Source organism: Peromyscus leucopus, chromosome 22 (genome assembly GCF_004664715.2).
Source record: "Peromyscus leucopus breed LL Stock chromosome 22, UCI_PerLeu_2.1, whole genome shotgun sequence".
In the NCBI taxonomy this organism is placed as follows: domain Eukaryota; kingdom Metazoa; phylum Chordata; class Mammalia; order Rodentia; family Cricetidae; genus Peromyscus; species Peromyscus leucopus.
The window spans coordinates 18053234-18065473 of NC_051081.1; the positions used below are offsets into that span (position 1 = coordinate 18053234).

The window sequence follows — 12240 nt, forward strand, 5'->3', positions numbered from 1 at the left end:
GTGGATCTAACAAACAAACGGATACACGGCAGGTGCATGGTACCCGGAATGAACCGGATCAAATTAATTGAAACTTCAAAATGAGATGGAATGTTGTGCTAATAATCTCTTTAGGGACTCTGGGGGTTTTTCCCTCCCTATGGGATAATGTTGAAATTTTAATCTTGGAGGAAAGAGGGAGGGCAAGACGAAGACAATACTGTTGGCCCATTTTCAAGGCCTTAAGGAAGCGGGGGCGGGGGGGAGCTCTTATATAATCTCCTTACACAGTTACTCTCTCCCCTTTTTGATGTAGGCGCCTCTGGGGAAAAAAACAAAAACGATTATGTTTCTGTATGGATACAAACGGGAAAAGAATTTAAAAATGTACAGTCCTAAGCTCCTACATCCAACTGGTCTACACACATTCACCGAATGGCAATTTCGTGTAAGAGAAAAGGGCAGGACCGTTTTTGAAAAGATAGTCTTCTCTCAAATAATAAAAAGAGACGAGTTCAGGAACTCCACAAGCTGGGTCGTCCATCAAGTCTTGGAGTCACAGCAAGCTATTGACGCTGAGGAATGGGGCAAAGAGAAAAATGGAAGTAGGCTGATCTGAGAAACGAAGGGCCCCGGCGAGCACCGGCATCTTTCAAGCCGTTTCATTACGGCAGGAGTTTGGGGTTTTACTCTCTTGATAACCCAGGTTGTAGCGGGAGGAACCGGAGGAACCAAGAGATCGGCCCAAGGATAGAGAAGGCGTGGCTGGTCGGCTTTGGACTCCGCCCCATCCGGATCCTGCAACCCACAGCCCACGTCGAGCCACGTCCCGGGGCTTCCGGGGTTGCCTAGCAACTGAGCGCGCCGCTGGGGCTCCTGGGGGCCGGAGCAGCAGGGTGTCGCCCTCGGGAGGCGGGTCCGGCCCGGCCGGCTGCCCAAGACACGTGGACTCACCGGAGCGGGCCGCGCAGGGGGCGTGGCCGACGGTCCCCGGTGGGCGGGGAGGAGGCGGTGCGCGTGCGCGGCGGAGCGGGCGTGCGGGTCCGGCGGCGGGCCGGGAGTCAGCGCCCGGGGGTGGACGGTAGCTGGCAAGGCTCAGACGGGAGTGCTTCGCGACCGCGTCGGGGCTTGTCAGGGTGAGCGGACCCGCGGGCGGGAAGCCTGACCCGCAGGGCAGAGATCGGTGGGCGATGCCGGGGCCTGGGGCTCGGGATGGAAAGGCCGGAGTGGCGGGGTGGAGGGCGCCGACCATCTCCGGGCGCAGCGGGACCTGTGGTCCACGGCGGCAGCTTGTCTACCAGGGGCTTAGGGGCCAGACGTGTCTGCCCGGATGAGCCCCGCGCTCAGCCCCCGGGGAGCGGGGCGGGTGTCACCGCAGGCTGTGGGGCCAGCTGTGTGGGCCAGCTGTGTGGGCTAGACATTGACCCCGGCTGGCCTGGAAGCACGCGGCCCGCGGGCGTTACTCCAGCTGCCCCTGGCTCCCCGGTCCTCCTGGGGCAGACCCACAGGTCCTGTTGTTCCGGCGGGGTTGGCCAGCCTGAACCTGGGCGGTTGGAAAGACAAGGGGTGCTCGTTTTTCTTGTTTTCCCTCCCTGGAGCATGGCACCTCCATCCACACAGATGCCCACACCAGAGGCCTGGGCGTCATTCTCGCCTGCACGCCTCAGATCCATCGAACCCATTCAGAACTCTCATTTTCCCGGACACCTTTCTGCCCTAGGTGATTCATCCCCTCCCCTCTGATCCTTTGGTTATTTCTGAGCCTCTTCAGTTCATCCAGTACCGGGGAACTAGAGTCGTGGCCATATGCCTCGCCACCCCTGCGCATCCCCTTGCCCTTCTGTGGATTCCCACCGCCCTTTCAAGCTCTTCACAGGGCTTGCAAAGGCTGCTGTGACTCACCTCTTTGTACTTTACTCAAGACCCGTCCCTCCACAATTGATTACTCTGCTCCTACATTGGACCCAAGTCTTTCCTGAGTTTAGGGGTTCACTGTCCTATGTCCCTTACAGGAGGGGCATAGTGTTTTGGTTGAAATATTTCTTTTCATGTTTCCTGCGTCATTCCAGGTGTGAGTGGGGGTTTATGTGGTACCCCTTGGATGCCTCTTTTAGTGGCCTCTGTTTTGCATAAGGCTGTGTGTGATCTGTGACAGAGAAGTCAGCCTGTGTCAACAGCCCTGTTCTCAACAGCCTTCCCAGTTCTGCTCTGTTACTAGGCTGTTAGTGAAATGTGTAAGGGTAGCATGGCTTTTCTGTGGCTTCCCCCGATAAACAGATCAGACTATTAAACGCCAGCCTGGTCAGGACAAGTTTTCAGCCTCAGCCCTTGGAGACGTGTCTTTAACCTGGAACCTTACTGGTTACTTTTACTTCGAGACCATGGAGATGGCAAACTAAGGAAGCACTGGCCAGTTTTCTCTGGCATTGACTCTGGGTACGGGGGTATCTGGATGTTGTCAAATGTGGCTGCTTTGAATGTAAATTTTCTTTTTCTTTTCTTTATTCTTCCCCCCTCCTCCCCTGCGGGCCCCCCCCCCCCCGCCCCAGGGTTTTTCTGTGTAGCTTTGGCAGTCCTGGAACTCACACTCACTCTGTAGACCAGGCTGGTCTTGAACTCAGAGATCCACCTACCTCTGCCTCTGGAGTGCTGGGATTAAAGGTGTGGATCGCCATACCCAACTGAATGTAAATTCTTAACGAAGGGCTCCAGGGTTTAGAAAAAAATCTGCTGACAGCTGCTAGGAGGAAACCTCACTTACTGATAGGAATAAAGACACAATTCCAGGGGAAGGGTGGGCCAGGCCCTCCCCAGGAGGGGAAAAGCTCCAAAGGAAAGTTCAAGCTTAGGCCAGAGCCTCTGAGATAAAAAAGACTGACAGATTGTTGTGCCACATCTGATTCAGACCAGGCTCTGCTCAGGCCAGCTCAGCATTGTTCAGTGCGTGCAGATGAGAGAAAGCAAGGTCCTGGCCTTTGGAAAGGGGAAAAAGGGAAACAGGAAGGAAGAAACAGACGAGGAAGTAGGCGGTGTTAGCTGCAAGAGGCTTTGGGTCACGTTTGAACCAGGCCTAGAAGGAACGACCAGATGCGGTTGGGGGGAACAGAGGCCACAGGGGCAGTGAGGGGAACCTCGTTGGAGTCAAGGTTCTGAGGGAGGTCAGCGTTGCCCCTCCAGACTCAAGCTGCTCCTTGTGATGAATGCTGAGGCATGGGTCATTTTCCAAAGCCCCCTCTGGATGGGAGGATGATCTGGCTAGTGTTACCCCACTGAGAGTCTGGGTTAATGGGGCGGATCTCTTGGGCTTAGCAATATCCTTTCTCTCCCTCACTGCTATATATGGGTCTTTCCCAAAGCTAGACATTCCGTTGAAGACAATCTTCCCCAAAAGATAAGAACAGTCTTTGGTCAAGAGTATATAAGTAGTTGTGCTAACCTATAAAAATGAACTATTTATAGGAGAACATAGGATAGTCAACTTTCCAAGGCTGCAGATACAGCAAAATAAGGCTCTATACTGTAGGGTTTTTTTTTTTTTTTTTTTAAGATTTATTTATTTATTATGTATACAGAGGAGGGCGCTGGATCTCATTACAGATGGTTGTGAGCCACCATGTGGTTGCTGGGAATTGAATCAGGACCTCTGGAAGAGCAGTCGGTGCTCTTAACCTCTGAGCCATCTCTCCAGCCCTGTTTTTTGTTTTTGTTTGTTTATTTAACTCTTTGGGGGCCTTCCACTCAGCTCCCAAATAAATATGCGAAGACTTATTCTTACTTATGAATGCCCGGCCTTAGCTTAGCTTGTTTCTAGCCAGCTTTTCTAACTTAAATTATCTTGTTTCTCTTTAACTTCATTTTACCTCTGTGTTTTTACCTTTCTTTATTCTGTATATCTTTCCTTCTTACTCTGTGGCTGGCTGGGTGGCTGGTCTCTGGTGTCCTCCTCGTCTCCTTTTCTCACCTCTTGCCCTTTACCCCAGATTTCTCTTATTTATTTTCTCTGCCCTCCAGCCCCACCTATTTCTCTCTCTTGCCCCGCTATTGGCCATTGATCTCTTTATTAGAGCATCAGGTGTTTTAGGCAGGCAAAGCTTTACAGTGTTCAACAAATGCAATATAAAAGAATGCAACACATCTTTGCATCATTAGACAAATATTCTACAGCATAAAGAAATGTAATACATCTTAAACTAATATTCCACAACACTACACATGGGCATCTGCCTGTCTTTTGGAAAGGAGAATCAGTCAGTCAGTCTATCTCTCCTCACCTGGATTTTTCTCTAGCTTGGCCAGTACAATTTTCTGAAGGCCAGTGAGCTTGGGAACTTAACTCTTGGGGCTTCTCTTCCAAGCTGTGCGCCCATGACCTTGAGCTAAGTAATGGGAGTGTGCACGATGAACTTGTTCTTTGGGCAGAGTGGAGCATTCGGTTTTCTCTTGACGGAGCAGTTTAATTGGACAGGTCCTTACCTCTTGTCCTTATAGTGCTTGTGGGCTCTTCCTTCTGGTCGGGAACCTGCTGCAGTGTGCTCAGTGGTTCTTGGCTTTTATGCTGTGTCCCTTGAAGAAAGGATAACCTGGACTCACAGTTCCTGTGTTTATGAATCACGTGGTTACTCTTTGGTATTACGTGAGTAGAAAACATCCCATAGATACACATCCCAACTGGATGTTGGTAATGGAAAGGACTCCATGGATTCAGTGATCACCCAACCCAACCGTCTGTCTAGTAGACAGCTTCGAAGGTCTCCCCTCAGTTACACTGACGTCAGAACTTGGCTGCAGGCTGGGGAGATGGCCCAGTGGGTACACTGCTTGCAGCTTGAGGACCGGGATTCCAGCACCCAGCACCCACATAGATACCAGGTGTATGTGGCAGCTGTCTATAGTCTCCGTGCTTGGGAGTCAGAGCTGGGGGGATAGGAAGCTCGCTAGCTGAGTCAGGCTTCAGTGAGAGGCCCTGCCTCAGTATATAAAGTAGAGAGCAGTTATGGAAGACACCGGAAATCAACCCGGCCTCCACACTCACTCACTGTGCAGACCAGGCTGGCCTCCAGTTCACTGAGGTTCATCTGCCGCTGCTTCCCAAGTGCTGGGGCTGAAGGGACGTACCACTATGCCCAGTTATAGTAGACACTTTGAAATAGTAGAAAAGTAAAAAGAGTCATAATTTAACAGTCTTTGTTAAAACAGTGTACTGTGTGTGTATATATGTTTACAACAATGAATTATGGGTAGACTTTTGGCACCTGCCTTTTTATTTAATCTGTATTAGAAATCTCAGGCCGAGTGACAGGCATGATGTCTCTGCACAGTAGTCAGGCTGGATACTGCCTCTTTGCACCCTGAAAGTTATTCTTCCCAGTGGTTGCTGCTCCTTTCACAGGGACAGGAGATGGGCAGATTAGGTTGGGAAAATCTTTGTGACTGTCATAGGATGGCATCCTCTCTGAGGTCCTCCCTGAGAGCATTCAGGATGGGTGAAGGACCACAGGGCCACTGCTTCCCAGCCCCTGGTACAAGGAGGAGACAGCATGGCTTGAGAGCGGTGCTCTGAGTTTACAGAATGTTGAGGGGGGACCTGAACATCATGCTTTGTCTTTACTGCTGAAGGTTTGGGGTCCTGCCACTGTTAGTCATGGTGGAATTGGCTCTGCCTTTTGAGGTGAGAACGCCAGACTGTATTTGAGGTCTGAAGCTGTCTTTCCCTTCCGTTCTGATGTGAGTCTCCAGTCTAAGCCCAGAAGGACAGGACTTTGCACTGAGCCACCCGCTAGTTAATGAAGGCCTACCTAAGGTATGACCTAAGATGGTCTTCAGGGAGCTTGCCAGGTGCCTGAATTGTCTTGTTGATCTCAATTCCAAGTGTCCCTAGGATGCAATCTGAATCGCTCTCTAGCTTTCCTTTCCAATGCTCTCACCATGTTCAGTCATGAGCCCCTCTCAGGGTCCTGGCAAGTGGACAGGTGGGGTGATGGCCTCTTCTCCACATCACTGCTTTGAGGTTGTTGTGACCAACCTGATGGCTTCCCTCCGCTTCATCGTCCTGTCTGTTTTCCAGTCCTGCCCCGCTCCATCCCTTTTCATCAAACCCCGGCTGAGTCAGCCTGAAGCCAAGCCAGCCTGTGTGTGAGCTCATCTCTCGAGAACTATCAGTTGCTCCCCTTGTTCTCAGGAAATGTCAGCCTCTTGGCTCCGCGTGCGCAGTCTGTTCACCTTTCCCCTGCCACGGCTCTGGCTGCCTACCCTGAGACCCAACTCCCTTCCTGCTCCTCCTCCCACTGGCCTGCCGTCGTCCCCTAGACCCAGTGTGCCTGCTGTCTGTCTGTCTGTCTGTCTGTCCAGGCCTAGCTGAAGTATCACAGCATCAGCCAGCCCTGTCCGGTGTTCCTTCACCCAAGGAAATTGCTTCAAAACTCCCAAGGGTTTTTCTGTTCCGAGACTCCCTTATTCTGCTTTTGCTGTTCCCCAGTTGGAAGCGTTTCTCTCTGTGGGCTGTTGGCTTACAGGCAGGGCTAGTCTTTGGATCCTCCTTCAGGCTCGCTCTCCGACTGCTCAGCCCTCTGCCGTCCCATCAGCAAACACTGTGGCCCTCTACTGTCCACGTGAGTGATGGGAAGCAGGAGAGCCATTATCAGAGCTGGACTTCTTCTGTGGTAATGGGAATGGAACCCAGAACCTGGTGCCTGCTGGGCAAGGGCTCTGCCACTCAGCTCCAGCCCCCCAGCTGAGCCAGAGCTGGTTTGAAGCGCACTTGTCTGCAGCCCGCCGCCTCACAGGTTTCCCAGGAGCACGTGCCGTCCGTCAGCTGTCGGAAGGCACCTGAGCTCTGGGGCTCTGCCTTCATCTTCTGTGTTTGCCTCCTCCCAGGTACCGGTCACCATGACATCCCTGCGGCTGCTCAGAGCTCCCTTCCTGTGTGTCCTGCTCTGGGCCTGTAGTGCCCCGGGTGCCAGGGCCCATGAGCACGGGGCTGGCAGCCAGCATGGCGGCGTGGGTTTGGACAAGAACACAGTGCACGACCAAGAGTATGTATTCCATCTGGCCGGGTCTGGGCCCCTCACCTGCGGCTACAGCCACAGGGCACCCCACCTTCGCGCCCTTCGTGCCCATTCATAGGGCTCCTGGACATTTTTCAAGGGTGGTGCTTATCCCTTGGGACTCCTAGTTGTAAGGTAGTCTGTCTTTATCATCTCACAGGCGGAGGCTCTTGAAGCCCAAATGCAGTGAATTATTGTCAGAATTTAGTCTTCCTCTCCCCCCCCCCAACACACGTAGTAGCAGAATCCAGACTCTAATTATGGCTTCCTGATTCTGACAAGATTCCCCCGCCCCCCCCCCCCCACACACACAGGGTTTCTCTGTGTAGCTTTGGTGCCTGTCCTGGAACTCCCTCTGTAGCCCAGGCTGGCCTCAAACTCAGAGATCCACCTGCTTCTGCCTCCCAAGTTCTGGGATGAAAGGCATGTGCCACCACTGCCCGGCTGACAAGATTTTTTAGTGACATATTCAAACACTGAGTCTTTCTTGGCAAGTAAGTTTCACACATTATACTTCGGTACCCATTATTTTGAGATGGGGTCTCAGTATGTAGCCTTGGCTGGTCTGGCACTTGCTGTGTAGAACAGGCCTCGAACTCACAGAGATCCGTCTGCCTCTGCCTCCTGAGTAGGATTAAAAGCATGTGCATCATCTCTGTTCTAGTCTTTTTTAAAATTACTGTTTAAATTGGTAGCTCAAGAGTATTGTAAGCAGATTCTGACAGTAAAGAGAAGGCACCTCTGTCCCCCCAGAAGAGGTGGCCTGTGTGTTTGGCCCCTTGGTGGCCCTAGCTGGATGTTGTGTCCTTGACTGTGGTCTGTTTCTGCACTGGGTACAGTTTTTCTTCTCAGCGTTCTTAAGGTTTTGGCATGTTCTGATTGCTGGCTTCCAGGCATATCATGGAACATCTAGAAGGTGTCATCGACAAACCAGAGAACGAGATGTCCCCTCAAGAACTGCAGCTCCACTATTTCAAAATGCATGATTACGATGGCAATAATTTGCTCGACGGCTTAGAACTCTCCACGGCCATCACTCATGTCCATAAGGAGGTAGGTCAGGGAGTGTCTGGGTAGACCGGTGCCCAGGCTTGGCGACCGGCGGTCAGGGAGTCAGTGTGTGTGGGGGGGTGTCTGGGTAGACCGGTGCCCTGCTCGCCCCAGGCAGTGCCTCCCTGCTTCTGCCCGCCTCTCCCCACCTCCCCGGAGAGGCTGAGCTGGAGGCCCAGGCTGGGCCAAGGCTTGGGCGTTCCCGCTGCACCTGGAGTTGGAGGGTCCAGCCTGAGAAGGCAGGCATGGGAAAGAGGCCATTTCATCTGGAGAGTGGCCACTCCAGGGTCCAGGGGCAGAAGCTTAGGAAGTAGCTGGGGTCGTGTCAGGTTGTGTGGAGCTCCCTGGTGTCCCATGGCACTGTGAAGTAGAGATGTCTCGGGCTCCATAGCCACCCTGAGCAGGGGCAGACCTGTTGTTACTCCTCTTCTAGCTGAGGGGATTGCCGTCGAGATCTTGTGCCTGCAGATTTGATGTCTTCCCCTCTGCTCAGGGGGCTGGGCGTGGGGAGGAGGGGGAGGAGGGCCACCCCAAGCTCAGTGTGGGGTTCGCTCTGGGCTTGGGGAGCAGGAGCGGGTTTTCACTTGAGCACTGTCTGGGGAGGATCCTATGTGGTAGGGATGGTAAGTGAGGGGAGACTAGTGCCTGGGGAGGAGTTAGGGTCCAGCAGTCCTGTCACATGAGGTCGTGGCGGCCAGAGATGTGGAAAACAGATGTGGCGATGTGGCCAAGGGAGAGCCGGCCACGTGAGAATCGCGGCTTTGCAGCTGGCGCAGCCCTCCGCCCCAGCCTTTAGGACGGGACAGCGGTTGCTCTTTAGAGAGCGTGCACTCTAACGTTGGCGGGTTTTCTTCCTCTTGTCCTGACCCTGAGGTCAGCATGCCACTGTCTGCATTTTCTTAGGTGACTTGTGCAGAGGCTTCAGGCGGTGAGAGTTTTCCTTAGGACGGGTCTATGGGCCCTAGGTTCTGACAAACAGTTCTTCGTAATCCAGACCGGGCTTTCTACCGCGGCCATACATTACTGTCATAACTAAGAAAGTAAACAGTCATTTTTTAAGCCAAAAAAGCAAGGGCCTGTTTTGGTCCCATCTTCCTTGTAACTGGCCTGGAGTTTCTCACGTGGATTTTTATGAATTGGCGCTGACATACGGTTTGAGTCTGCACTCCTAGAAGTGGCCACACATAATTACTCGGAAAAAGCTTCTAGCTAAGTCGAGTGTGGATCTTCTAGGTATTTGCTAGTGCGCCTCTGTAACTCTGCACCTCGTCACCTCACTCACTTTCTCGCAGGAGGGGAGTGAGCAGGCGCCAGTCATGAGCGAAGATGAGCTGATGAACATCATCGATGGCGTCCTGAGAGACGACGACAAGAACAATGACGGCTACATCGACTACGCCGAGTTCGCAAAGTCACTGCAGTAGACACCTCCGGCTCTTCAGTGGTATGCGGACGTGACCCTTGATAATGTGATGGAGCGTGTCTGTAATGCACACAACTCATTCCCATCTACTGCTACCACCCCTGGGTAAGAGCCTGTGGCAGTTTGGTACACTGGGGTGGGAGGAAGCCAGAAGGAATACCAGAGGGGAAGTGAATAATGGGGCAGGCCTCCGTCCCCAAGTGCTTTTCAACTTGTCGGACTAGTGCTGGGTGAGAATCTTCCGAAGGGTGTTGGATGTGATTCCCAAGCTCTCAGGAACTTGACTGTCGAATGCCACTCTAATTTCTTGATGTTAATTCATGCTACCTGAAAAGTAAAGACTGTCTGCTCTCTCTGTCAAGTGGATACTGCTTAGTAACAGTGGAGGGAAAACAGGAAAGCGACATGTTTTCCTAGTGGGTCCTGTCTCCAGGCAAGTGTGGTCAGTGTTCTGTTCCCCTGGCGCACGGCATCACTTGCTTTGGGCAAGTGGCTATATGCTAGCGTATATTAAAGCCACAGCATAAAGAGAATGTCACCCATTGAGTTCAGCCGGATGCAGAGTCTTAAGATTCTGTGTCCACTGGCATTTTGGAGATGAGACACCACTGGCCTAAAGAATTAGCTTTTTTCAGTTCTTCAGTATTTTATACAACTACTGCCGCAGCCAGCCTGGGAGAGACCTTGAAGTTGAGAGTGTTCTCTGATCATATCCACTGTTTGAGCGGTCCTTTCCTTGTATTGCATCCTTTCTTCCAGGGCTCCCTCCATGGTGTATGAACTATTGGCTTGACATTGCAGGGTTAAACTATCAGCTGGTCTAGCCTGAGTGAGACCCTAAAAGATCAGTCACTCAGAATGGTGATTAAGCTCATCCAAGTTTTGAAGGAATGTTTTAAAAATTACCTCTTCGAGCCTGAATACGAGAATTCGTTTCCTTTCAGGGAAGATCAGAAAAGGAAGCCTAAAGCTCTTTAGCATTGTGAATCTTAGTAGTAGCTGAACGAGAAGCAGCACATGGTGTAATTTGCTTTGTGGGATGTGATAGACACACTATAAAAGAGAATCATCCAGAATGATGGCAGGATCGGAAAAAGAAACTCAATCAGATTTGCTTTAAGACGTATAGAGACTTATTTTCTTTATTAAAGTATTCTTGTAAGAAAACTTAAGTATTTGTAAGATGGTTTCCTGTGTCAAGTATTTGTGCAATCAGAGCTGACTTGTAAACTATTCTTGTAATATCTCATTATTTTGAAAGATTTATATAATGAACTCTGGCTATCTGACAATAAAATGGATGAAAAACCAGGAGCAGCCAATTCTGTGTCCGCAGTCTTTCCCCTACAGCATTTACACATGCCTGCCTTTCTTCCAGGAGCTGGGACATAGTTGACTGGACCCTGTTCCTTTTTTCAGAGCAGATTCTTTTTTCCATTTTTTAAAAATTTTATTTTTCTTTATTAAGAAATTTTCTACTCCTCATGCTATCCACAGACCCCCCTCCTCCCTCCCACCCCCAGCCCTTTCTCCCAAGCCACCCCGCATCCCCACATCCCCCAAATCGAGGTCTCCCATGGGGAGTCAGCAGAGCCCAGCACACTGAGCCTAGGCAGGTCCAAGCCCCTTCCCAGTGCACCAAGGCTGTGCAAGGTGTCACACCACAGGCACCGGGTTCCGGAAGCCTGCCCATGCACCAGGGACGGATCCTGATCCCCCTGCCTGGGTGCCCCCGAAACAGTTCGAGCCAAACAACCGTCTTCTGTATCCAGAGGGCCTAGTCCAGTCCCATGGGGGCTCCACAGCCACCAGTCCACAGTTCATGGGCTTCCACTAGTGTGGCCGGTCATCTCTGCACGTCCTCCCATCATGATCTCGACGTCCCTCGCCTGCAGCGTCTCTCCTCTGCAGAGCAGATTCTTAGTGACCAGAGTCACTTTCCCCTTTGGCATGTTTTTTTTTATCCTGAAGGAAGTCACTTTTGAATCTCTGCTCGCCAGGCCACATTCCGACTGTGTCTCTAGGGCAGGTGACAGCGGCGTTCCCCTTGAGTCTGGTGACCTCTTCAGTTAGATCACGTTATCGGAGCAGTCCCAGGTCCAAGTGTCAAGGGCTCTCTGGCATTCTGAAAAGGACACACTTTGTTCTGCCTGTTGACAAAGGTTCCGCTCCCACCTCCACCCCCACCCCACCCCACCCCCACAAAGGCCTTTGGACTGTGACTGGCCGCCGTGAACAGCTGCCCTCTGGACTGGAAGAACCTTGCTGTCTGGCAGCTGGGAAGGGAGTCATCAGGGATGGGGAAAAGGGCCTTCAAAGATAGACTTGGACCGTCAGGCAGGCGAGGAGGGGGGGGCCCTCCCTTAATGGCTGGCCTTTCATACTTCACGTTACCGCCATGGTCCTGTCCGCTTGCCTGTCTTGATGGGAGAGGGTATGGGACACTAGGGACACTGCCTGAATTGTCACTCTGCACAGCCCGCTCACATCTCCTAGGCAAGGCTCTCAGCCTGTGAGCACTCCAGGGACATCTGCACACGGCCTGATCTCCAGAATGGAGATGGCATGCCCAGGAGAGGCAGCCTGGTGCAAGGATTGAGGATGAACTGAGTTTTGGATTCAGGCCAGCTGCCTCTTCCCTGTGAGGTTCTAACCTTCAATTTCTCATCTGAAAAATAACTAAGGGAATTAAGAAGCCACAAAGGAATTAAGAAAATTAAAATCTGAGAACTGGGGCTGGGAGAT

General features: G+C 52.0%; 1 protein-coding gene across 1 annotated transcript; it reads left to right on the forward strand.

The window, feature by feature from the left end:
* Positions 1–998: 998 nt before the first annotated feature.
* Mcfd2 (multiple coagulation factor deficiency 2, ER cargo receptor complex subunit) lies at positions 999–10809 on the forward strand. Its single transcript, XM_028892874.2, has 4 exons — positions 999–1115; positions 6853–7010; positions 7916–8075; positions 9365–10809. Exons 2-4 carry the CDS (start codon positions 6865–6867, stop codon positions 9494–9496), a joined length of 438 nt encoding a protein of 145 aa, XP_028748707.1. The 5' UTR covers positions 999–1115; positions 6853–6864; the 3' UTR covers positions 9497–10809.
* Positions 10810–12240: the final 1431 nt, after the last annotated feature.

Excerpts from the sequence above, each read along its gene's own strand:
- Mcfd2 (XM_028892874.2), top strand. The coding sequence starts at position 6,865 with ATGACATCCCTGCGGCTGCTCAGAGCTCCCTTCCTGTGTGTCCTGCTC. Across the intron at positions 7,011-7,915 it reads AACACAGTGCACGACCAAGA|GCATATCATGGAACATCTAG; the intron begins GTATGTATTCCA and ends GCTGGCTTCCAG. Across the intron at positions 8,076-9,364 it reads TCACTCATGTCCATAAGGAG|GAGGGGAGTGAGCAGGCGCC; the intron begins GTAGGTCAGGGA and ends ACTTTCTCGCAG.